The 27764-nt window shown below is 46.2% G+C and overlaps 1 protein-coding gene across 1 annotated transcript in view; it reads right to left on the reverse strand.

The window, feature by feature from the left end:
• Positions 1-22915, reverse strand: part of LOC147010915 (uncharacterized) — a 30195-nt gene extending 7280 nt beyond the window's left edge. The window contains exons 1-2 of the mRNA XM_085858872.1: positions 22688-22915; positions 12244-12705 (exon numbers count right to left, since the gene is read on the reverse strand). Coding sequence (XP_085714998.1) covers positions 12244-12705; positions 22688-22835 — 610 coding nt within the window. The 5' untranslated portion in view covers positions 22836-22915. The remainder of the gene's footprint in view (positions 1-12243; positions 12706-22687) is intronic.
• Positions 22916-27764: the final 4849 nt, after the last annotated feature.

Here is a 27764-nt window from a genome sequence, read left to right on the forward strand (position 1 = left end):
GCAATCAGTGTCCTCACCCCCTCCCAACCATGGGGCATCAATCCTCTCCCCAGTTCAAGCCTTCAAAACCCCCTCCAAGTTCCCCCCCCCCCACCACAACTACTGATGGAGACATTAATGCTGCTCGCCAGGAGGGGTGTGGCTTGGTTGCGGGACCGTCCCTCCGAATCTATGGCCACGCAAAGGCCAATGAGGCGGTGACACTGCTAGACTGACGAGAAATACCAAGAGCCATGATCACGCCCTGCCTGTGGATATAAAAAGCCAGTGTCCAGCAAACGCTTTCTCACTCGTTTTCCAAACTCTCTCTCCTTTTCCACGAGCTGTCTTTGCCAAGTGTGTGCTGACATCTGCCTGCCTGGACCATGAGAGTTACCGGGGGGGGGGGGGGGGGTGAGCTGGCCTGTTGTGTTTGGCACCCCAAATGGACTGCACGAGATTGCATGGGACTGCACGAGCCTCTGCCGTTGCTTGGTTGGACCATGAGGGCTGCAGCCGTTTCTACCTGTATGGGAAGCACGATACTCAACACCGCACCAACACTCCTGATATTCCCATTTCCCCCACCCATCCTGTCCTTCACTTGGGGTCAACATAGGCCCACCTGTCTGTGCAGGGTGAGTCGGGGGCCGTATCAACGCTCCGCTCTGCTTCTAATCATCTTGAATAATGCACTTGTCTTGTTTTTTATTCGGTAATTAAGTCTGTATAAAGGGGTAAAACGTGTACTCGGGGTTAAGTCTACTCTTCTGTGCCTTTGATCATTATATGTACTTATTTTGAATGTGCCGGTAAATACATGCCTTGTAATTATTACCCTCGCTGAATAATTTGGAGAGGGTATTGCATTTGGGTCTGTTTGTTTGTTGGGTTGCCGAAATAGGTGACCCTTATTGTCAGTAATTCTGTCTTTGTTTGGATGTTTGTTCGTTTGTCATCAGCATAATTGGTAGTAAACGTGGGCGGATTTTGACCAAACTCGGGTGGTAGGTACATCTTATGACCTAGTCCTCGTGCTTTGGAAATTGTGATTGTTGCTAAGGACGCTTTGGTTCCCTTGCAACAACCGAAAAACCTTCAAAATCGGTACCGTTCACACGAAATCAATTCCGAAAGCCATTATCCCACGTAGGGTTATGAAATTTGGCACAAATGATCTCCAGGTGATGCTCTATCAAATATATTCCGGTTTTTGTGATATATGGAATACTTTACCCGCAGCGTCCCCTACAATTAGGGTATGCGCGAAAATTGAAGGCCCCCTCGCGACCAGGTGAGTGCATCGATACGAATGAAACTTTGCAGGTTCATGGTACTCAATGAGTACTACAACTTCGCCTCAGGACATATTGACCGGTTTTGCTTAGGTCAGGGGTCAAAGGTCAATTGGTGCAAAAATCGATAATATGCGAGAGCCGAAGGTGCCTTCGCGCCAAATGCTACTCCTCCTTGGGTTATGGTCGGATGGTCATGAAAATTCACACTAATCGTCTGGAATACATTGTGCACAAACGATCGAGCCGGATTTTCGATTTAGATCTTTGTTCACCCACAGTACCCCCCCTCAAACTTTGGGGATTTCCGATTTCAAACCACATTTTTGGTACTTTTCATTCAAATGGATACCGAGTAGTTATCAGTAGATGGAACTGGATAAGATTTGACATGCATAATCTTAAGGTGATTCCCGATCCGCTATATGACATCCATTTTGCTCTATATCTTATAGTTTCCATGCTCGGCGACCCATCACCGCCTACCGGCTTGTCTGTTTTTGTCTGTCTGTCTCTTTTTGTCTGCACAAAACTTTCGTGTTTTTCTCCGCGACCGCTTGTCAGATTGAGATGAAATTATCACCATTGGTGCAACTACTCATGTAGAATGTTCTCATGATAATTATGACATCATAGGTCACGTGGTGTGGCAGCCATATTGGAAAAACGGAAAAACTTTGGACCACTGTATGTCTGAAACTGCCCCCAGGAAAAAATTGAAACTTGGCACATAGCAAGTACTCCTCATGGGGAATGTGTGGTATTTTTATGATGTCATAATTGCATATGTAGAATGCTACATCTGATCTGTATAAAAAAATTTGAGGGTCATCTATGGATAAAATGGTCCACAAAAATAATTATTGATGTCATCGGTTACGTGATTCAGCAGCCATATTGTTTTTGTCTTTTTCTGTTTTTAAAACCTTCTCTGAAATAGCTGAAAAGATTGATGCAAAACTTTACACATCTCACTGCATATCCATGAGGAACAGAAGGATCACACATATGATGTTATTGGTCACATGCTTTGGCAGCCTTATTGGATTTACCCTCAAACCTATAAAAATACACCACACAAAAGAAGTCCTGGCAAGGGTTTGCAATCTCTGATTGCTCTTTTTCTTGTATCTGTAATATGTGCCTTGTGAATATCTGATTGTAAATACTGTACATGCTTTCCCATTTGGTAAATGTCTCAAACCTACTTGGTTGTCCTTTTTCCTTCATTGGTCTGCCATAGAGTATACGTATTAGATAGACTGGATGATTTTGCCTCACCACTTCGCTCCGCTGGTTTAGCCAACGCCCACCTCACAGTTCGCTCGGCCGTAATATTAGACAGGTGGGCATTGAGGGGGCGGACCCCAGTTAAGGTAATTGAATCTGTGAGTAAGGTAACTTGACTGAGGGTGAGAGGACCTTGCTCGATTGAATCATTTTAACCGGCGTCCGCAGTTGCTTACCAACCCGTCAGGCCGTGGTTTTTGCCGTGGCCTCAGGGTCGGAGATCAGTGACTGGGTCTGAGTGACTCGCCCATTGTGATGGTCCTTGACCACACAACCATAACAATGGCAAGGACCTGTGTAACCTCCATGGTAAAGCCCTGCTTGAGTGAATGCCACGGTTATTTGGGCAGTGTATAAACAATAGATTGCTGTCTCGTTCACTGAGGCCAATTGGCTCAATAATTTTAACTGTTGCTTTGGTTGTTTTGCAACGAAGGGAAAACTTGTAGGGAGGGCATGGCAATTGTAAATATGATAGGTCCGAGTATGTCTTTAGCTTCGCAAAGCAGTAGGCACTAGCATGGCGGCAGTATAATTGTTCAGGTTGAAATCATGGGTGGACTCTGGTGAACTGTCCAAACACTGGGTGGACAGACGCACCGGCTCCTTTTGTAGTCGAGAAGAACAGTTATGACAAGTGTGGGTCCATTGAGGAATATCACAGGAAATTGGTGAGTGAGGAAAGTGAGATGGCAGCCTCATTAAACAGTTATTTTTCTTCAACGTTTAAGGCCCTGTCACACCTTGACGATTTAGCCAGCGTATCCCGACGTATGAAAAATTTGTCTAAAATGCTTGCACACGTCGAATACGTTATGGGTAAGTTTTGTATACGTTAAGAGCACGCTGAAGCACGCTGGCATACTTCGTAGTACGCCGAGCTCGTCGACAAATTTTAAGCATGCTCAAAATTTTTCGACGTATGCCAGCGTATGACTCACACGTTCCGCATACGCTGGCCATAAGTTGTAGGCACGTTATGCGATCGTTGACACACGTCGACGCACGTTATTTGTAAGTTACTCATAAGTCGAAACACGTCGAGGTAATGTTTAGCATACCCGAAACTTATTTCTAACCTATGAGTAACGTATCTCCAACGCATATTGACATCTTCTTCTTCTTCCTTCGGCTGCTCCCGTTAGGGGTCGCCACAGCGAATCATGCGCATGATCCGCATAGTGATTTGGCACATGTTTTACGCCGGATGCCCTTCCTGACGCAACCCTGGTCGCCTCTTACGACACAGGGATATGGTACACCTATTTTAACCGGGGTATACACCGGCCCAGTACACTGGTACTCAATTCGCCGACCTCGGAAGGATGACAGGCTGAGTCAACCCCCTGGTGTATTAATTCAGTGGCTCAACGGGGTTTGAACTCAGGACCTTTTGGGTCCCAAGCCGCTGCCCTAACCACTGCGCCAACACCAGGCTTCCAACGCATATTGACATATGTAGACGTATTTGACGTCTTCCGGACAACCACAGAACTTACTGAACGTGTTTCTAACTTACAGCTACCGTATAATGGCATATTGGCAGCGTTTAGGGGAATTGGTATATAAAAATGGGGTTCACACAGGAGGAACCCGTCAATGTTCCAGACTCCATGGGTTTTTTTGGGGGGGGGGGGGGTTTCGGCATGATGGTGATGTTGACACTTCGATTTCTAGTGCGGTTATAATATAATATTATTAATAGGCTGCTGCTCAAGGATTTAAATCATAACCGCACTACAAATCGAAGTGTCAACATCACCGTCATGCCAAAAAAAACAAAAAAAAACCATGGAGTCTGGAACACTGATGGGTTCCTCCTGTGTGAACCCCATTTTTATATACCAATTCCCCTAAACGCTGCCAATACGCCATTATACGGTAGCTGTAAGTTAGAAACACGTTCAGTACGTTCTGTGGTCGTCCGGAAGACGTCAAATACGTCTACATACGTCAATATGCGTTGGAGATACATTACTCATAGGTTCAAAGCACATTACTCATAGGTTAGAAATAACTTTCGGGTACGCTAAACATTACCTCGACATGTTTGGACTTGTGAGTAACTTACAAGTAACGTGTGTCAACGATTGCATAACGTGCCTACAACTTATGGCCAGCGTATGTTGAACGTGTGAGTCATACGCTGGCATACGTCAAAAAATTTTCAGCATGCTTGAAATTTCATGAAGTACGAGACGTACCACGAAATATGACAGCATACTTCATCGTTTTTCAGCGTGCTCTTAACGTATACACAACTTACCCATAATGTATTTGACGTGTGCCAGCGTTTTAGACAAATTTTTCACATGTCGGCATACGCTGGCTAAATCGTCAAGGTGTGACAGGGCCTTTAAATCGTTGAGCGGCAGCCTATTAATAGGCTACGCCACGTGATAGTCAGCGATACACTGCCGTGCACTATGTATAAGTTAGACTATCGTTGGGCATGGGTTGTGAACGCCGACAACACGCTAAGCATTCGTTGGGATAAGTTATCTATAAGTTATCGAAATGTTCTGTGTACGTTACTAATACGTTATGAATATGCCCAAAACTGAAAAAAAAAAACATCAATAGTTCAGCGTACGCCAGCGTTTTACATACATTTTGATACGTTGCCATACGCTGGCTAAAACGTCAAGGTGTGACAGGGCCCTTACAAAAGAACAGTCAGGGGATTTACCATTAGCTCAGAGAATCTATCTGGGAGGTATGGAAGGGTTTTTACTGAAGATCCAGATTGGAGTGGAGGCAGCTCTGAAATCTAAGAGTATATGTAAATTTACCCCAGGGCCAGTAAATGAGGTGCCAGGGCCAGACAATATGCACCCGAGAGTATTGAGTGGAGTTGTTGAGCAGGTAAGTGAGATGTTAACGGAGATCATTAATAGTTCACTGAAGTCAGGACAGGTACCAGAGGATTGGAGAGTAGCAAATGTAACACCATTATTTATGAAAGGATCCAGAGAAGAATTGGGGAACTATAGACCTGTTAGTTTGACTTCAGTTGTGGGGAAGATGTTGGAGACATTAATTATGGACCAGATGAGGAACCATTTAAATAAATACAAACTAATTAAAGGCAGTCAGCATGAATTTTGTTTGTTGGAGTGGTAACCCATCCAAGGTTTTAACCATAGCCAAAAAACAGAGTTGGCATAACTAACGCTTTATGTGGCACACAAACCACAACAAGTGCGAATTTACCAAAGGGAGGTAATGTTTAACAAATTTATTGGAGTTCTATGAAGTAGTTTATGATTGTATGGATGAGGGAAGTGCAGTGGATGTAGTATATCGAGACTTTCAGAAGACATTTGATAAGTTACCACATAGGCTATTACCACCTATAGGATTAGAGCTTGTAGAGTAGCTAACTGGATTGGAAACTGGTCTTGGTAATAATAAACAGAGTGGTTGTGGATAGGAAGATATTGGGCTGGGACTGTTGAGAGTAGGCTTTCCAAGTTTGGAGGTAAGGTATATAGCAGAGAGAGGTGGTGAATAGATTTACGAAAGTCTGTAGATATTGTTGCAGCTCTGCAAAGCCGGCGCTCCCCTGAGGCTACGGCATCCAACATACAGTGATCCCGAGACAGTTATCTCATTAGTATTCTTTTAGTTAGCCCTTCCATATGTCTAGTGGATAAATGGGACAAGATGCATTGCATTGGGTTTTTAGTTCGGTCTTCAATCCCCTATTCTTCAATTTAGTTTACTTCATTTTATTTTACACAAAACCACGCATGCATGCATGCATGTCAGGCCAGTAACGCTATCTGCGGAGCATCAAGAAGGCACAGAAATTGCCTCATTTGCATACACGTGCCTTTTCCTGTTTAAACGGTACACCATAAACCAAATGACGCCTCATCTCGACCCTCACTGCGCTCACCACAATGCTACAACCCTCACCGTGATTCTCACAATGCCTTCTAAAAATCCCCACAACAACCTACACCTGACCTTGACCACAAACACCACAACCCTAACCAACCACTATAACCTCCAATGCTTCAACACCTTCATCACAAACTCCACAGCACTTCCTCTACCTCGCAACTGCTACCAACCGCCACAACCACAGTTGACTCCGTGGATGCTCACCACAGTCTGAGGATGCCGGTGGAATGAAGGACATTATGAGCTGCGGTATTTCGGCGTATAACTTGAAGCACAAATATCCACTGGGGTTCGTAATAAATGGCTTATTATAAATGAACCCAGCCCGTTTTGTCTTTTCCTTCATTGGTCCAGCATAGTCTGCACATTAGCTTAGCCGGGAAGTTATACCCCACCATATTGCTCTTGTTAGCCAGCGCACACTCACTGTATTGCTTGGTAGTAATCCGAGCGTGCGCTGAATGCACGTGACCTTAATTGACCGGCCGTCCACAGGTGAGGTATCACACGAAGTAGTGTAACCCTGCCTGGATTGGCCCTGCCAATCGACCTTCTTGGTTGCCTAGCAACCTCCCGGCGCACGAAGTTATCTGTACCCGGGGGGCCGCAGGAATGTTAGTTCGATCGGGACCCGTGAGCTTCCCCTCATGGCGAGCCTCAAACCCCGAGTCCGCAACAATACTTTTACAGGTTGGTAGATGCAGTTTTAAAAGAAGGAAATGTAAGGTGCTCCCACTAAGATTGTCAATAAACTTAATGTGGTGCAGACAGAGTCTGGCTTTGGTCCAATGACTTCCTCCTGCATATCTTTTTATAACATTAATAATTATAGGTGTTTTATAAGCAAACCATTCATAGTCAAGACGGTGAAGAAGCCGATAAAGGAGGAACGAATCCTTGGAGAGCAATGCAACGGGCTTAAAGAACTGGCTTCAAGAACCGTAAAATGTGCCCCCAAACAAGCAGGCCTAATATACTGCTCCTAATATACCAACTATATAATGCTCCAATGCTGAGGCAATCATCGCTCTTGAGAACTTCAACTGATGGTTTGTGTCGCAGTGCCATTTATACATATGCAAACAGCATTTGGTGTGTTAAAAACAGCCTTTCACGAACACGTCTATTTTTTCAATAGCACAAGCTGTCTGAAGTTTTTACCTTGTAAGAGTATAAAATCACATCTGTCAACTCTCACGTTTTTGCCTTTCTGTTGAAAGTCACGTTCTCACGTTCTCACGTTCTCGCTATAAATTCTCACACTTTTAAAAAATCTCTCGGCATCAAAAAATATTTCCAACATTATTGCATTGCGACTGGTTTAACTGATGATATAACCTTAAATACCGACTTGAATCCAATTGCTTCACATCGTTCCGCACATCCTGTATGAGAGATGGAGTATGATTGGTCAATTATCGACGACCATCCTGATCCAATGAAATGTCTAGTTACTGGGGGATTCATTTTTCGTGTGAAATCGCCTCAAAATACTGGGAATACTATCAATATGCTGAAATAATATATCTTAATTACAAGGACGAGTACGTGCCCGTAAAAAAAAAATATATAATAATAATAATAAATAAATAAACCACACAGGCCGTTTCTTCGCTCTCACGTGCCCGCACGTGCGTGACCCGGCAGTTCGATATTATTCGCAGTTACCATTATTCGCAATTTAGTTTTAATACCCAATTATTCAATTAGCGCCAACGTATTTTACTTTTTCGCAATGTCGTGGCAACGAAAAACAAAAAGAGAAGAGAAGAGAGAGAGAAAAAATTTACTTCCTGGTTTGGAGCACACCAGCACTGATGTTCCCAAAATTTATACGCCGTCTAATATGAAAACGATCATAAGTTGGGCCATTGTGTTTATCTATAAATGCGCATAAGAAATCAAGAAATTATTAGAATACACAAAGTCATCATTATCCGGAAGCCCGTACGTTGTAACTGTGGTGGAGTCTGCGGGCCTATGGGGAAGGGCATGGTGATGATGCATGGTGGGGGTGATGATGGGAGGAGTGGCCGTGGGGGGCGGCAAGGGATATGAGGTGTGCGCGCCGCCTGAGGCGTCGTAGTATGCTGGAGTCGTCCGGCTCGTGCGTGTGCATACGAATAAAGGAGAGCTGCCGGGCAGAGTACGCCGCGCTCGTATTTGTACAACACAGCCCGGCTCGACTGTCCCTCCGCTCGTGTCTGCCTGCTAAGCATCTTCCATTTCAGTACAGTACAGTTGGCGAACGAGGATCTTCGAATCGACGTGTGTAAGGGCGGCAAATGACCCGTGCGGTTCCAAGCTACGGAGCCAAAGATCTCGCCAGCGCGAACATGGCAAAGAGTCGGTGCATGGCAAACGTACGCGTGCCCGCCTTCGTCGGAATCGACTTCGGCCACGTCGAGTGGGCAACGTTCGTTCGTTTGGTTCATTTTCCTGTTCGTTTTGTCGAGGATACGCGTTTCGGCTCGAACGCGGCGTTGGACGTCGCGCAAGCTCTGGAGAATGTCCGAGGTCTCTGGTCGGGGCACAGCAGATGGTCTAGGGGTCATCCCGATGGGCCAGGCACGCACGGCCATGCGCACGGTCTGCGGCGCGGGTCGTGGGCGAGCGTGGCAATGCAATCACTCGGACGGCGGTCTGGGCTCTCGAGGTCGTCTACGGTGTGTGGGCCGAGGGTCATCGCCCATTGTTGCGGTCATAGATGGCGGTGTGCGAGGCGATCCTTCCGTCCCGCGTCGAAACCTGCTTGCAATTGATCCGGAAATGACAAGATCAGTGGCAGGGGGGGGGGGGGGGAAGTGAGCGAGGCACGGATCGGGTGTCGAATTGAGTCCACTCGTGCTGGCCGCGCATCGCATTCGGCTGTGCCGTGCAAATTCACGACAGAGGAGCGTCCGGCACGGTTCAGAGATCATTTTATTTCTGGTCTGCGAGCAGCCATCCTACGGTTGACCGACATCACATTCGACTCGGCGGTCGCGACTGTTTCATCTGTCGAGCAGACACTCACGGATGTCCGCGCCATGGCTGGCCAGGACGTAATGAGTAGCTCCAGCTGGAGCATGGCGGCTAATCCCGAAGGCCACGCGGTGACCGCGCAAGTCCGCGCGATGGCTCAAGTGCCGCAGGGTGCTCGCGCACCTAGCGGTGCGGGACGAGGGCGCGCACCGCAGCACGGTCGCACCGGGAGCGAAGGGGCACCGCAGCACGGTCGCACCGGGAGCGAAGGGGCACCGCAGCAGGACCCCAGTGACCTGGAGATCAGCCTGCAGCCGGGGCATGATGATGCCGGCGAGCCGGAGCAGGAGCCGGGCTCGGCGAGCCGGACCCTTTTGGGTCGGAACGGGTTCCGGTTCGTGCCTCCAGATGTGCCAGTGCTCTCTTCGAGACCTTCGTCAAGTACCGAGGGCGAGGCTCTGGCGGCGGGGGCCCCGTCGATGCAGCGGGAGCCACCGTTCGTTGCTGCCTGCGACGGTGATGTGCGCTCCAGGAGCGGCGAGAGCCATATCAGCTCTCGCGATGAGTTCCCGCGCTTCGTTCGCGATGAGTTCCCACGCTTCGGCAGGGTTCGTGAGGCAATGCGCATCGGTGTTGTTCAGGCAGCTTCAACAGGTGGCGGTGAGCCCGTGGCGTTAGAGGGAGTCGCGAGTCGCAACATCAAGTCGGCAACCAAGAAACGGACTCGTGATGTGGGTTGTGGGTTGTTGTTCAGGGCATATATGTTTTTCCTTGCTCTAGTGATGCGGTTTAACGTTGTTGAAATAAATGCCAGCAGTTCTCATGTGAAAGTGGATTTGGCGGGGATCAGTCAATGGAGTTGGTGTTGTGATCAATGTGATGTGGGGGCGAATAAAGAAGGTTTGTTGGCCTCCAGTTGCCCCAGGCCGCAGGTAATGGCTTTGTCATGTGCTGGGATTTTATCAAAAAAGCGCGCTGTACGGAAAAATGAGTTTGCAATACTTCGAATAATGTTCGTAGTGATTTATAACGAGCCTATGATTGCAGTGTGGGTTAAATGGAGTTGCTCCCGTCTCGCTGCCGTGTGGGTCTCGGAGATCGACTTGGAACCAAGACTGGTGCCCTGGTCGGCGTTACCCCCACCTCTGATTGTGAGCGCAACTATCTGTGTTCGCTCAAGGCCGTTGGGACGGGCGTTGGCGTCTCAACTGATTGTGGTACGTGAGTTGTTTTGGCGCATTAGATGCATGCAGCCAGCGGCGCTGTTCAGCGCCCCCGGCCAAGGTCGATCAGGGCTGGCGCCACGGCTTCCAGATAGCGGGCTGCCGGCCTCGGGATGTTTGTCTACGTCGGGTCTGCCTGGGGCGAGTGGGCCAGAGGCGTTTGATGGGGCCGGGGGAGGTTGGCTCGAAAGGTCGTCACGACCTCGGGGAGGGGCATGTCAGCATGGGCCGCCTGGGGGCGTTTTTGCTGCGTAGTGCTGCTGTGCTTCTCAGTTGCTGCTTCATATCGGTAACACGGTCAGAGTGGGGGGGGGGGGGCTTTGTGCACCTCCGTCTTTGGAACCTGGCCTTTACTGCTCCACGCACTCGCATCGACACATTATATGATGTGGTGTGCTATTATACTTCGCTATTTTCATTTTATTTCCATGATTATTCTACGAAGTCCTTCGTGTTCTGTATGCTTCTTATAATGGTACTCATTTAATAATCATAGTTTTAGGGGGGAGGAGTGTGGTGGAGTCTGCGGGCCTATGGGGAAGGGCATGGTGATGATGCATGGTGGGCGTGATGATGGGAGGAGTGGCCGTGGGGAGCGGCAAGGGATATGAGGTGTGTGCGCCGCCTGAGGCGTCGTAGTATGCTGGAGTCGTCCGGCTCGTGCGTGTGCATACGAATAAAGGAGAGCTGCCGGGCAGAGTACGCCCGCGCTCGTACTTGTACAACACAGCCCGGCTCGACTGTCCCTCCACTCGTGTCTGCCTGCTAAGCATCTTCCATTTCAGTACAGTACAATAACCCGTAATGGGGAACGTGGCTGTGCTTCCCTTCCCTATCGGCCACGCCCACGCAACAACGTGTCTTCCCATTGGTTTAGTAAATAAATGGCCATAACTTGGGAAGCACTTGTCCGATTAATATCAAACCTTGAAAAGGCACATCCTCAGGTCCCCAGCAATATACCTGGAAAGTTTCAATTAGATCGGACCAGAGGTTGTCGAGAAACAGCGGTCTCTCTCACACACACACACACACACACACACACACACACACACACACACACACACACACACACACACACACACACACACACACATTGCTGGAATTATAGATAGATGATGATTGTACTAATTCCTGTGTTGCATTTGATCTGTTGATGAAACTAAAATGTCTGTCTTGTTTGTCCATGCAGCAGACTAAACAGTAACAACATGACATAAAAACCTATCTTCTGACTGAAAAAAATGGATGAATTTGGCACTAGAATGCAGGAAATTGCATCTTTGACACACCAGCAAGCAAACATTTTCGAGGGGAGCATGCTTCCAGACCCCCCCCCCCCCCAACATTTTTCAGGCACTTCGTGCCCTCAATTCTTGGTTGGTTCGTGACCTTGCGCTACACTCATTTTACATTCTCACACTTTTCATAATTTGTGGTTGACAGGTCTGAAATTACAGTGACATAGGCTTAAGTACACAATCGGAAAATATGTATTGTGTTTGGGATTTTAAGCTGGGTTCTGAGAATCATGAGACAGCCATTGGTTCATATGGATACACAAACAGACCGTCCATTTTTACCTCCGTATGCTGAATAAGTGGATACTTCGACCGTTCCTCCATGTTCGCTTGCTGGTTCTGGTTCTGCTTCTCTTCTTTCTCTGTTTTCTGCTGTTTTATTCACTTCAATTCTTTCTGTAACTCCACAGATTTCTCTTTCCTCCCTTTCTTCTCTTTTTGTAGTTGTTGCTGGAGCTCTTCTTGCTGGAGCTATATTCTTTACATTTGTAACCGTTTCCTTCATTCTCCTTTCCAATATCTGCCATCTTGTCATCACAAGCTGTGATCCTTTATCGGTGATGCAAAGTTCATTATCCATGTTCGCCATGAAATCCCTAACAGAGGAAAACCCGAGTGTTTTTATCCCAAGCTCCTCTTTGTACATCTCCCAGAATTTTGAGCTCAACAAATGTAAAGGGATTCCATTGGGATGGCGTTGAACCATGGCAAAAAGTTTTCTCTTTTTTTGTTTAATCAGGCCAGCTGTAATGAGAGGAACATAAGCTGTTGATGAAATAAATAAAGGCACTATACATATTTATACTGTATCTCAATTTCTGTCATACACATTTGATTGCACACATGCTGTTAATCCCATCTGAGCACAAAACACATGATGTTGGGATCCAAGGTTCAAAATCTACATTCAAGGTTCATTTGTGGTCTTTCCACATTCATGTGGTCTTTCCACATTTTTCAAATTCCACATTCATTCACATCTTTCTCAAACGCGAGGACGTGGTCTCCGTCAAAAACGGGATATTTAATCTTCGTTGGCTGATGTGAGATTCGGACGGATCGATCAGCATTCTCATTTTGCTCTGTACCCCAAATTATTATCGTCATTGGTGCTACTAAACTATCTGGTTATGTCTTAGTGACGATGCAGTTTTATTAAATTTAAACCTAACTTAAACTTGCATGATTTATGTGATGTATGTGAGTAAAAGTTATTAGATTGTGTCCCAAACCCATCACTATCTCTACCCACTTTACCCAGTCGCACCCAACTGTCCCTGGACTCTGTATCCTTTTCTCCTGACAAGGTGGAGAGCTTGCTTTCAAACCTCGAGTCAGATTCTGCAACCGGTCCAGACGGCATCAGCCCACGTGTCCTCAAAGCCTGCTCTTCTGCTCTTGCTCACCCTCTCTCTGTTCTATTCACCCTCTCATTTTCCCAAGGTCATCTGCCATCTGCTTGGAAATCTGCTAACATCACTGCCCTGCATAAAAAAGGTGCAAAAACAGATCCCTGTAACTACAGACCAATCAGCCTTCTCCCAATCATCAGCAAGGTTATGGAATCCATCATTGCTTCAGACATGAAATCCTTCCTCTTCTCCAATGGCTTGATTTCCAATCATCAATTTGGTTTCAGACCAGGTCACTCTACCCTGGATATGCTGCTACTGCTCTCCCATCAATGGATGGAGGTCCTCAATGCCAGACAGGAAATCCGAGCCGTATCCCTGGACATATCACGTGCTTTTGACACAGTCTGGCACCCTGCCCTACTCACCAAACTCTCTTCCCATGGTATTCAAGGCCATCTCCACTCATGGCTCGCAGACTTCCTCTCCTGTCGCAGTCAACGTGTGGCCCTAAATGGAGTTCTTTCATCCCCTCTTCCTGTGCAGGCTGGAGTTCCTCAAGGTAGCGTTCTGGGCCCTGTTCTTTTTCTGGTTTTCATCAATGATCTCTCGGACTCTCTGGAAAATCCTCTATTTCTCTTTGCCGATGACTCCACCCTCTGCCGTACCATCTGTCATCCCTCAGACCGGCAAGCAGCAGCTTCTTCGCTCACTGCAGATCTGGATAAAATCACAAACTGGTCCAACACGTGGAACATGTCTTTCAATCCACACAAATCTCACACTCTCACTATGTCTCTTCGAAAGGACCGTTTACAAAGCCCCCCCATCCACTTTCTCAACAATCCTCTGGAAGAAGTCTTTTCTTTCAAGCTTCTGGGTCTCACTATCTGCCATGACCTTTCCTGGGAAAGTCACATTTCCAACCTTGCCTCAAAAGCCAGTCGCCGACTGGGAATCCTCCGTCGTGCTAAGTCCTTCCTCGGCCCTCTTGAGCTCCTGACTACTTACAAAGCTTTTGTCCGTAGCCTGATGGAGTACTGCTCTCCCCTCTGGGCTGGTGCTCCTGCCTCCCACCTTTCTCGACTTCACGCTGTCGAAACCAGGGCATTTAAGATCATCGGCATCTCCCGCAATGAAGCTGAGTCTTTGGGCCTCTCACTCCATCACCGCAGGTTGGTCGGTGGTCTTTCTGTCTTCTACCGACTCCTCTCCAGCCTTGCCCCCCCTGCTCTCTCTGCGATTTGTCCCAACCACATTTCCACAGGGCGCTCAAGGTCCGCCAACAACCCCCTTCTGGTAAAACTACCAAAATCACGAATCACTGCTCATCTTCACTCTTTCATTCCTCTTTTTTCCCGCCTTTGGAATAAACTTCCTCACTCTATTCTTTCCCATTCTTCCCTCCAGGCTTTCAAAACAGCTGTTCACCACCACCTCTTATCTTCCCCCATCCAAATCCTCGATCTTTTCTACCCCCGATAATCCACCCAAGCCCACTTCCTTCAATTCTCCTGCTTTCCTTCCTGAAAGTCCCTGTAATGTCCATCTTCTCCTCGCCATGTTCCCCGTCCCATCCCCATCCCTCTCCCTTCCACAGTTCACCTGTGTCTGTTCCCCAATGTTTTGTCCCTTCCACTCCCACCCCTCTTGTCTCATGCCTCCTTGCTGTGAGTTGTGTGTTAGCTCTCATACGAGCCTCGACCAAGGTATACAAAAAAAAAAAAAAAAAAAAAGATTTGATTGTGTGATCTAGTCACCCGTGTTGGTTTAATTCCATTAATTAATCAAACAATCCTCATGTTCAGTTGCCAAATTTATTGGTTAATGTTTGTAAAGTTGTTAAAATGTGCCGTACTACACATCTTTCGAAATTATGTAAACATTGTCTACCCCTTTGTGTATCATGTGGTTACATGGATCAAGCCTGTAAAGCTGGTATCTAAATATATTTGTAGTTCTTAAATATATCATAAATACTGTATATGTGGAAAAATTATGGGCCCAGACCAGGAATCGAACTCAGGCTCGTATGAGAGCGAACACACAACGCACAGCAAAGGGGGGCATGAGACAATAGGGGCCGGAGAGTGAAGAACAAAGCCATTAGGAGATCTGTGGAAGGGAGAGGGACGGGGCAGGGAACACGGGGTATACAAGATGGACACTACGGTGACTTTCAGGAAGGAAAGCAGGGAATTTGAAGGAGGGTTTGGGGTGGATTAACGGGGATAGAAAAGGTCGAGGTTTTGGATGGGGGAAGATAGGTGGTGATGAACAGCTGTTTTGAAGGCCTGGAGGGAAGAATGGGATTGAAGAGTGTGGGAGTTTGTTCCAAAGGTGGGAGAAAAGAGGAATGAAAGAGTGAAGGTGAGTAGTGATTTGTGATTTGGTTGCTGGTGGGCGTTGAGCACCCTGTGGAAATATGGGGGGGGGGGACATATCGCATAGAGAGCGGGGGGGGGGTCGGTGAGACCAAAGAGGAGATGGTAGAAGACAGAAAGACCACTGACCTGCCTGCTGTGGGAGAGTGAGAGGCCTAAAGACTAAGTCTCACCGCAGGAGATACCAATGATCCTAAATGCCTTGGTTTCCACAGCGTGAAGCCGAGTAAGGTGAGAGGCAGGAGCACCAGCAGAGAGGGGAGAGCAGTACCCCATCAGGCTGCGGACAAAAGCTTTGTATGTGGTCAGGAGCTCAGGTGTGCCAAGGAAGGACTTCTTCAAGAGGATTGTTGAGAAAGTAGATTGGGGTGGGGGGGGGGGGGGGTTCCAGGTCATCCTTTCAGAGAGACAGAGTGAGAGTGTGAGATTTGTAAGGTTTGAGAGTTCAGACTTGAGATTATAAAGATGTTGTTTTCTGGCTCTCCTGATGGTAGACACACTTGTTCCGAGCTTTATGGAAGGAACTGAGATTGCCCTCAGTTGGGTTTGCTTTCCATGAGGCAAAGGCAAGTTGTTTCAGGACAACTGCCTCGCCACAAGCTTCAGTAAACCAAGGGCGGGAGGAAGGGTAAGACAACTGAACACGAGAGGGGATAAATCTGTGCATGAGGGAGAGCAAGTTTCTTTGAAAGAATTCCCAGGATGAGTTGATGTTTGAGAATATATGTATATATATGTATATGTATATATATGTATATGTATATATATATATATATATATATATATATATATATATATATATATATATATATATATATATATATATATATATATAATCGGGCGTATAAAAAGAGGAATGAAAGAGTGAAGGTGAGCAGAGATTCTTGCTTTTGGTAGTTTTACCAGAAGGAAGTTGCTGGTGGACCTTGAGTGCCCTGTGGAAATATGTTGGACATATCACAGAAAGAGCAGGGGGGGGGGGGCAAGGCCAGAAAGGAGATGGTAGAAGACAGATAGACCACCAATCTGCCTGTGGTGAGAGTGAGAGACCCAAAGACTCAGTCTCATCGCAGGAGATACCACTGATCCTAAATGCCTTGATTTCCACAGCGTGAAGTCAAGAAAGGTGAGAGGCAGGAGCACCAGCCCAGAGGGGAGAGCAGTACTCCATCAGGCTGCGGACAAAGCTTTGTATGTGGTCAGGAGCTCAGGTGGGCCGAGGAACGACTTTGCACGACGGAGGATTCCCAGTCGGCGACTGGCATTGGAGGCCAGGTTGGAAATGTGGCTTTCCCAGGAAAGATCATGGCAGATATTGAGATCCAGAAGCTGGAATGAAAGGACTTCTTCCAGGGGATTGTTGAGAAAGTAGATGTCGGGGGGGGGGGGGGGTTCCAGATCTACAGATTTTATCCAGATCTACAGACAGCGAAGAAGCTGCTGCTTGCATGTCTGAAGGATGACAGATGGTACGGCAGAGGGTGCAGTCATCAGCAAAGAGGATTTTCCAGAGAGTCGGAGAGATCATTGATGAAAACAAGAAAAAGAACAGAGCCCATAACGCTGCCTTGAAGAACTCCAGCCTGGACAGGAAGAGGGAATGAGAGAACTCCATTTGGGGTCACACATTGTCTGCGAAAGGAGAGGAAGTCTGCGAGCCATGAGTGGACATGGCCTTGGTTACCAAAGGAAGAGTTTGGAGAGCAGGGCTGGGTGTCAGACCGTGTCAAAAGCACGCGATATGTCTTGGGATATGGCTCTGATTTCATGTCTGACATTGAGTACCTCCATCAATTGTTGGGAGAGCTGAAGCAGCATAGTCAGGGTAGAGTGACCTGGTTTGAAACCAAATTGATGATCGGAAATCAAGCATTTTGGAGAAGAGGAAGGATTTGATGTCTGACGTGATGATGGATAACCTCGCTGATGATCGGGAGAAGGCTAATTGGTTTGTAGTTGCAGGGATGTTTTTGCACCTTTTTTATGCAGGGTGGTAATGTTTGTGGATTTCCAAGCAGATGGCAAATGACCTTGAGCAAATGAGAGGGTGAATAGAACAGAGAGAGGGTGAGCAAGAGCAGAGGAGCAGGTTTTTAAGACAAGTGAGCTGATGCCATCTAGACTGGTTGCAGAATCTGAGTCGAGGTTTGACAGCAAGCTTTCCAATTTGTCAGAAGAAAAGGACACAGAGTTCAGGGGCATTTGGGTGCGACTGGGTAAGGTGAGTTCAGAAAGCAATGGGGTTTGGACACAATATTTCGATGCAAACACTGAGTTTAGGCATTCAGTCTTTTCACATGCGGTGTCAGCAGTTTGGCCATTTGAGGTGAGGGAGGGGTTGGAGGGGGAACATACACCAGAAACATTTCATTCGACACTGTGGTGTATGGGCATGGAGCGCTGAGGGGTGTGGAGTGCTTATGATAATAGTCACGTGGTTAGGGGTTCATATATCCTTACGCACCCACTGGAGGCTCTGAGTGGTCTACATCCGAGCACGCAATAAAGCAGAGTTACGACTACACTCTCACTCTCCGTCTCACTGCACCACAGTTGGCGACAATGGATTGGGATCGAATCACCGCTCATGGCAAAGTGCATGTTTTCATCGGCAACGACTTTGAGTTGTTTCTGGAGCAATTGGATTGCCAGGCGCACACGGTGCCAGGAAAATCATCGCAGCTGGCGTGGTACGAGTTCGATCACCTGGCAAGGAGCCCAGGGGAGCGCATCGCGAATTTCGCCATGCGGGTGAAACATCTCGCCGTCACCTGCAAATTCACGTCGAGTGAACGGCAGGCTAGGCTCAAAGATCGTTTTATTTCTGGATTGCAAGACTCGGAAATGGTTTCGGCGATACTACGGCTGGAGTATGAGGACATTACGTTCAATTCAGCAGTCGAAACGGCATCGGCCGTCGAACAGACGATGAGAGATGTCCAAACCATTGCCGGCCAGAGCCTCACAGGTGGTCCGGAGGTCCACGTGGCGTGGGACAACCCCGATTACCCGGGGCAAGACCTGCAACCTGTGCGAGGCAACCCCGATGACCCAGGGCACGACCTGCAACCTATACGGGGGTTTGTACATGATGTACGCTTTTACGACCCGGAGCAAGATCTGCAGCCTGCATGAGGTAACCCCGATGACCTGTGGCGGGACTTGCAGCCGATGATGAACCTGTTTGCAATTGGTCCTGCAGTGCCAAGACCGATGACAGTGGAAATCGAGGTGAACAACATGCCGATCATATTCCAAATTGATACAGGAGCCGCGGTGTCGATCATAGGTGAGCAGACCGCTCGTAGACTCAACGGTCTCAACCTTATCAGGTCTAACCTCACTCTGTACACGTACACCAGCGAAGAGATAACGACAGTTGGAATGGCAGACGTATCTGTAACCTACCAAGGTCAACGCGCCGTGCTCTCGCTGTTTGTGGTGCGAGGGGAGGGGCCGGCGCTCCTGGGTCGAGACTGGCTGACTCGCATCAGCCTAGACTGGACAGCGCCAGCCATTCACCTTGGACGATCCGTGCCGAGCCGATTTGAGAATCAGTCGGAGGAGATTCTTCAAAAGCATCAAGATTTGTTTTGCAACGAGCTTGGACAACTCGAGGATGTGCAGGCAAAGCTTTTGAGGAAGGAGGGAGGGGTTTCCTCCCTTGAAGCACGCGTGCGTGATGCTGGGAGCATGGGCCGTGCAGATACAGAGTTGGTGTCTGTTCCTTGCTTCCTACAAATACGAAGTACAGTTCTGGAGCAACGGGATGCATGCCGACTGCGATGGTCCCACGCACTTGCCTTGCGCGGAGGGCCACGGGAAGCGTGCCAACTGTGACGGTCCCTCGTGCTTGCCTTGCGCGGAGGGTCCAGCTTCGTCTGAATCAGCCGACCGGGTTGGTGTGTTTGCACTGAGCCAGGTCCAGAGCGGGGCGGTCACCGCCAAGCAGGTCACGGTGGAATCGGCTCATGATACAGGACTCGCCCGTGTCGTTCAGGCGATTCCAACGTGGGATTGGAGCGATCTGCCTTCGGTGGAATTGGCTCATATTCCGGCAGGCGATCGTTCAACACGTGATCGCCTCGAGCGCGGTCCGCATGGCCGAGGAGGCAACGCAGAAGAGGAGGCAAGAAGGGTTCGTCTCTACACCTTCAGCCGTCCATCCCACAACCGAGCTGTGGTTGTTCTCAAAGTTGTTGTGGTGGTTGGGGCTGGATAGAGACATTGAGCGAGTGATTAAGCATTGCGCTGCTGGGCAGGCAAATACCGATAATCCGCGTGTGAGCGAAATGTGTTTGATTGTGATTGATGCATTCTCTGGATGGCCGGAGCGTGTGGTTTTGCAGAGTGCATCGACGGGCATTACTGTAGCGAAGCTGCGGACGATCGTTGGTAATAAAGGAATACTCGAGATGCTGGGTTCTGGTAACGGTCCGCAGTTCCTCGCAGATGTGTTTAATGATCTTGTGTGTCGCAACGGTGTTCGAATCCTTAAACGGTTTGTTAAAATGTTGTGTCATCCTGACGCACCAGAATCATTTGTTGGAATGTTGTGTCATCCTGCCACAAACGAGCAGGCAGAATCGTGTGTTGAAATGTTGTGTCATCCTGCCACAAACGAGCAGGCAGAATCGTGTGTTGAAATGTTGTGTCATCCTGCCACAAACGAGCAGGCAGAATCGTTTGTTAAAATGTTGTGTCATGCTGTCACGAGCGAGCAGGCAGAATCGTTTGTTGAGATGTCGAAACGTGCTTTGCGTAAAGGGGAGTTTGCATCTGTGCAGACGGTGCTTAATGTGTTTTCGTTACCGTGTAGAAATGTGATACATTTAGCCACCAATGAACCTGCCATTCGTCTGTATAGACGTGCATTACAGTCTAGACTGGTTTTGCTGCGACCTGGAGGGTCGGTGGTTGGGGCAATGTTGCGCCCGACGCTGGTGCGCGTTTTTGATGTGGGAAAGTGGGTAATGGAACCAGCAAATTGCCTGGTTCAGATTGATGATGGGGAGGTGTGGAAGTGGCATGTGGATCCGGGGCATGTTCGCTGTTCAGCGTCACCCCCACCTCTGATATCGTCAAGGCCAGACGTGCCGAGCGACATGGAGCCCCGCCTCTGATCTTGCCAAGGCCAAACGTGCTGGTGCCCACGGAGCTAGCGGACTCGGGGTGTTTACCTGATTCAGTCCTGTCAGAGGGAGACGAGCAAGCTTGGCGGCCGGGGTCGTTTGATGGTGCGGGGGGAGGTTCATCTCGGGTGTCACCTCAACCTAGCCAGAAGGCGTGTAAGCCTGGGCCGTCTGGTGGCGCTGTCCGCCGGGGGTGGATCAAGAGACGTGGTACTTGGGGGATTTTGGATAATTCGTGTCATTTTGTCACAAGTTGCTTTTTTGTGTCATAGTGCCAATGATTTTTTATTGATATCATTTTGTCACTGTTGCTTTTTGTGTCATAGTGCCAATGATTTTTGATTGATTAATATTTTGTCGTTTATACTTGTCATTTTGTAATTATAATTTTATGAGGGAGGAGTGTGGTGTATGGGCATGGAGCGCTGAGGGGCGTGGAGTGCTTATGATAATAGTCACGTGGTTAGAGGTTCATGTATCCTTATGCGCCCGCTGGAGGCTCTGAGTGGTGTACATCCGAGCACGCAGTAAAGCAGAGTTACGACTACACTCTCACTCTCCGTGTCTCACTGCACCCCGGACACCAGAGACGCCACCAGGATTTGGAGGAGGGAGAGAAGTTTGAGAGTTCAGACTTGCGATCAGAAAGATGTTGATTTCTGGCTCTCCTGAGGTTAGACACACACTTGTTCCAAGCTTTATGGAAGGAACTAAGATTACCCTTCAGTTGGGTTTGCTTTCCATGAGGCAAAGGCAAGTTTTTTTTCAGGACAACTGCCTCGCCACAAGCTTCAGTGATCCATGGGCGGGAGGATGGGTGGGACAACTGAAGACGAGAGGGAATAAATCTGTGCATGAGAGAGAGAGAGAGCAAGTTTCTTTGAAAGAATTCCCAGGATGAGTTGATGTTGGAGAAAGCAGCGATGGGAGACCAGTCTAGAAGTTTGATGGCTGCTTGGAGACAATGCCAGTCAGCCTGAGCGAAATGCGAGACTCGACGACGCTGAAGTGGTTCTCTCATAACAGCCAGAGAGACGTTTACTTTGACAAGCACGCAGTCAGAAGAACTGATTGGAGTAGAGAAAGAACAGCAGATATTTTCAGTGAAATTTGTCAAAATCAGATCCAGAAGAGATGGAGTACCATTGGTTGAGTACCGGGTCGGGAAGTTGACCGATTGAGTCGGTCCCAATTAGGCGCAGAAGTCTTTTGCTGAAGTGCCATGGCAGGTGAGAGAGGTACCCAGACTCAGCCAATTGGCATGATGACAATTGAAGTCACTAAAATTTGAGGAAGAGAGAGTTTGGATGAAAGGATAGAAGTTGGTCCATGTTTTTGGATAGTGAGGAGTAAATGGAGTCATCACTGTTTGGTGGATGGTACAGCACATGTATAAACATGAGGTGGGAATGGTGGGGAAGCCATAGCCAGAGCTATTCCTAGGGGTGTGGGAGAGTGAGGGCAGTGCATGGAGAGTGAGGAATAGAGTCTTTGATGAAGAGAGCAACTCCTCCACCAGGACGAGGCTCAGGTCTGTCATACAGGAGGAAGGAGTAACCAAGGAGATATACTGGGGAGTCAGAGACATCTTGAGGGAGGAAAGTTTATGTTTGGCAGTTTATGTTTGGTAAATCATTTTTTTAAACCTATGATGTCATTAAAAAAAGATCACACTTTTTCCCCATGAGGTGCACTTGCCATGTGCCAAGTTTCAAGTTTTTCCTTGGTGCAGTTTCAGAGATAGAGGTCCAATTTTTTTCCCCTGTTTTTCCAACATGGCTACCACACAATGTGACCTATGATGTCATAATTATCAATACAATGTTGTTAATAACCATCAAGAACAAGAATGATTTACCTTTATCAAAAACCTGTGCTTCATCTATCCAAAAATCATCGCTCATTTTTTCAATGAAATCTTGAACAGAATAATATCCATATTTCTTCACTGCTAAATTTATTCCATACGTTGAGCCGTAAGCACCGTGGATTGACTTCAAAGGCATGCAGCCACCATTTGACTGGATCAATTTCAGAACATTCTCCTTTTGCTTCTGCACCGCTTTTCCTGGAATGGCAGGAAAGTTCCATCATGCACATCACAAAAACCTTTCAACATGCCAACTAAAAATAATAAATACATTTCCTGAACCATTTTAAAGTCTTCTTGAGGTTTCTGAAGAAAACCAAAAATTCTGGGCAATTTCACATCTCCTCTAAACATTTGAGAAAATCCATATCTTTTTACCCTCACAGCTTTGGCGTGATGCCATAGTCTTTCCTCATATTGTTGCATACTTTGCAATACAAACATAAATCCTCAAAAACATTTAAACTGAGAAAGAGAAGCCGTCATTTCCATTGTATTGTTGGTTATCAGATCAATGAAGCAAGACAGAGTTTGGGTCAGTCACCACTGATTATAAGGATGCCAGATTTTCTTTTTGTCGGACAAATAAGGGATGCAGGTGACAATGAGGATAGAGGAGAATGCAAGGGGTGGACAAGATGGATACAGACGAAAAATTTGGGGAGGGTTGGGTGGTAGTTTAATGGAGTGTAGAAAAGATCATAGTTTTGGATCGGGGATGGTGGTGAACAGCCATCTTGAAGACCTGAAGGGAAGAATGAGATTGAAGAGTGTGAAAGTTGGTTCCAACCACCCATCTTTCCATCTATTGGGACCATACTCTGTCCAGAGCATCAGTGCTGCCAAAGCAGTCTCCTGGGCTATTGGGCACAATCCTGGACAAGTCACCACAGAGGGATTAAAGATTGAGGTATTGAAAGATGGATTGTTCGACTGAAAGACAAAAGTTGGAGAATCGGGACTCGGGGGACCGGGGACATTACTCAGAGAAGGAAACAGGCTAAACTCAATGCCGTTTCCCTCCCCCATCCCTCTAAACAATGGGTGGGAACTGGATGTCTATTTTACATGCAGAATGAAGATGTGTCTACTCTGGGAATGGGAACTCGTTCATAGTTCATACCGGTATCTCTTTCAAACTGGTATCACTATTGCAGATCATTGACTTGGCACAGTATTTCTAAAGCACACCCGATTCATATAAGATAATAACGAATTGGCAATTGCTTTAAAACCAGCTATAAGGCCAAAGAAAAAACGCGATTGCTTGTACGTGTGATCGGATGCTGAGGGTTAAAAGTTAAAACATTCTGTACTTACTTCCTGGTATGTGTTGACGTCATATGTTTCACTTTACCTTTTCCATGCCTCTCCGAGACACTGAGTACATGAAAGCTTTTTAAATCATGTACGGTATTTAAAGATTGGAAACACCTTTCTTTGATTTGTTGGTGATATACCGGGTTCTGTTTTTTTTGTTTTATTATATCGATTTTTTTTTTCCAGTATACTGGTATATTCAGAATTCCAAAACTGGTATAACGATATGAAAAATTATATCGATATGAAAAGTGATATTGATATAACCGGTATATCGAAATACTGCCGGACCCCACTTTGGACTTATTGCATTCTGTACAAGGTGGAACCTATGCTGTCGTGGGGTCTGAATGTTCCACATATATCCCTGATAACTATCAAATTGATAATACAGCTGCCAAAATTAAGGCAGAGGGTGCAAAATACCATGACTATTACAAAGGATGGGAATTTTGGTCTTTGTTAAAGGGAATGTTTTGTGGATGGGGAGCAAAGATACTATTTCTTTTCAATGGATTGATGTTAATCGTTGCCATTAATGTGATTGCGATATGCTTCTCAATATTATTAGCAAAATGTATGACAAAAGGTGTGACCCACTTGGTGGTTACAGAACTTGCAAAAATGGAGATGGCCCGAGAGATGATGAAAGAGACCTTTGGAGGGTTTTGCCGGATTGAAATGGAAGATTTGTATGATGATGATAACTGTATATGACCCAGCTGATGTAATTGAAGGTTGAAATGAAATCCACCTGCATTTATACTGCTTCTATTCCCCAAATTGCATTCAAAATTGATTGAGAAAACTTCGAAAACTTGTTGAAATAATGTTTAAATCCGACATTCAAAATGCTTTAAATATGAAAAGGACCAATCTGATACATTGGAAATAGCTTCCTGTTGCCATGAATTAGGGTCTTCCTCAAAAGGGAAATGAGTTCTGCCTGGATGGTTAAAACCTACCTCGGAGACTCAATAAAACGTGCTGCCCGGATAGCTAAGAAAAGAGGCCTACCCTGGAGACTTAAGTTTTGGAACCATTAGGAAAAGGAGATATCCCATAGTGGTTCAATTAAAACCTACCTTGGGACCTCGGGAAGACTAAGAAATTTTCCCGAGAGGATGACCCATGTTCTGGACACAGGCAAGATAAAATATAAGGAAAAGTGATGGTTTAATTCTCTTTATTTGTTTTCTGTATTGTCCTTGATAAGTACAAAAGGGGGAAATGTGGAAGTGGTTTTTGTATTAAAACATCTGCATGGATCTCTTGCTGAAAGCGTTAAAGATTGGAAGCAGTTTAAATCAATAAATCCCACATTATACAGTGTGTTAATTAAATTGATTGAGCCTGTGAAACATGTCATTGAAAGAATTTTAATTGAAGTATAAATATGAATCCTGTATTACATTTACACATTGTAAAACATATATATATATATATATATATATATATATATATATATATATATATATATATATATATATATATATATATATATATATATATATTTCTTCTTCTTCTTTCGGCTGCTCCCGTTAGGGGTCGCCACAGCGGATCGTGCGTATGATCCGCATTGTGATTTGGCACATGTTTTACGCCAGATGCCCTTCCTTACGCAACCCTGGTCGCCTCTTACGACACAGGGATATGGTACACCTATTAGTAGGGAAAGAATACTGATTCTGGCTCACTTTTCCCCATGTAAATGAATGGGGGATTTTCAGCGATTTATATTTTTTTTCCCTAAAAATAAATCCCCTTTTTATCCCAAGGTATATTTATTTGTCTCCCCTTTTAACCTGGAGGTTGAACCTCATTGAATTGAACACCTGGGGGTTGAACAGCTCACTCATTGAACCTATAAAGATTTGTTCATTCTCAAATTCCTTCAATAGTTTAATTTTCTTTGCACAATAATCCCCATCTAAAATATTGACAAACAAAACATTTGAATCTTTATATTTTTTAAGATACCCCATTTGTACCATTACGAAATGATAAACTTCTCTTAATGCTCTTGTTTGACCACCTCCTGAGCCACAGGTTATTTTTTGTTAAGCCCCGCCCACTTTTCTTTAAGCCCCGCCCACTTTTGTTAAGCCCCCGCCCACTTTCCACAAGGTATTCAATAAGCCCCGCCCACTTTTCTTTAAGCCCCGCCCACTTTTCCTAAGCCCCGCCCACTTTTGCTAAGCTCCGCCCACTTTTCATAAGGTATTTTTCTAAGCCACGCCCACTTTTCCTAAGCCCCGCCCACTTTTGCTAAGCTCCGCCCACTTTTCATAAGGTATTTTTTCTAAGCCCCGCCCACTTTTCTTTAAGCCCCGCCCACTTTTGTTAAGCCCCCGCCCACTTTCCACAAGGTATTCAATAAGCCACGCCCACTTTTCCTAAGCCCCGCCCACTTTTGCTAAGCTCCGCCCACTTTTCGTAAGGTATTTTTTCTAAGCCACGCCCACTTTTCCTAAGCTCCGCCTACTTTTGCTAAGCCCCGCCCACTCTTACATCATTTCCAGTTCATCTCTGACTCACAAAGAAATCACTAGAAAATTACAGGATGTTATGGTTTTGAAAAATTTCCCAATGAAGGCTTGCCTAGGCTTGCCCAGGGAATTTCCAAAGGAAACCACACCCACCAGTCTTTCTCTATAAAAGCTTCAAACCCAGGCTCCATTTTAAACATTTGTTCTTGCTGGCAATGGTGTTCTGTGTGCTTGTCTCGAACTGTCTGTCTTCTATGGAACTAAACCTTCAAGTTGATGAACTGGATTCAAACCTCTTATCTATTGAGGTAAGATTTTTTATTTTCCTATTTTCAAACTTTGATTGAAGCATACTCATTTAATAATTAAATAACTTAATTAATACATTATTATTTTCTCTCACAGGAAATTGTGTCTGAAATACGAAATGAAAATACTGCTTTTGCTACAACTTGGGGCGAAATTGTTGGCTTGGTTGAAGACCTTATGAGCGACCAAGACCCACAGAACGAGTTCGTCCTTGATGACCCAACCAAAGAGTTATACCTTGGAGACCAGCAAAATCCTGAAAAAGAGTTTTACAGCAATAGTACTCATTGTGAGTTATCAAGACAATACCCACTGAACAAGTTATACCTTGATGAGCCAGAATACAAGTTTTACCTTGGAGACTCACAAATTTTGAAAAATCAGTAAATGAGTTCTGCCTTGATGGTTTAAATAACTACCTTGGAGACTCAGGAAAAGGGTTCTGCCAAGATGGTTCTAAATATGGGGCCTACCTTGGAGACTCACAAATTTTGAAAAAATCAGTAAATGAGTTCTGCCTTGATGGTTTAAATAACTACCTTGGAGACTCAGGAAAAGGGTTCTGCTAAGATGGTTCTAAATATGGGGCCTACCTTGGAGACTCACAAATTTTGAAAAAATCAGTAAATGAGTTCTGCCTTGATGGTTTAAATAACTACCTTGGAGACTCAGGAAAAGGGTTCTGCCAAGATGGTTCTAAATATGGGGCCTACCTTGGAGACTCACAAATTTTGAAAAAATCAGTAAATGAGTTCTGCCTTGATGGTTTAAATAACTACCTTGGAGACTCAGGAAAAGGGTTCTGCCAAGATGGTTCTAAATATGGGTCCTACCTTGGAGACTCACAAATTTTGAAAAAATCAGTAAATGAGTTATCCTTAAGAGACTTTGTAAGTTGGTTTTACTTTGAATACTTGAAATGTGGGTTCTGGATTGATAACTCACAA

This window comes from Eptatretus burgeri, chromosome 16, assembly GCF_056783735.1.
Source record: "Eptatretus burgeri isolate ZD-2024b chromosome 16, Ebu_testis_v1, whole genome shotgun sequence".
Classification (NCBI taxonomy): domain Eukaryota; kingdom Metazoa; phylum Chordata; class Myxini; order Myxiniformes; family Myxinidae; genus Eptatretus; species Eptatretus burgeri.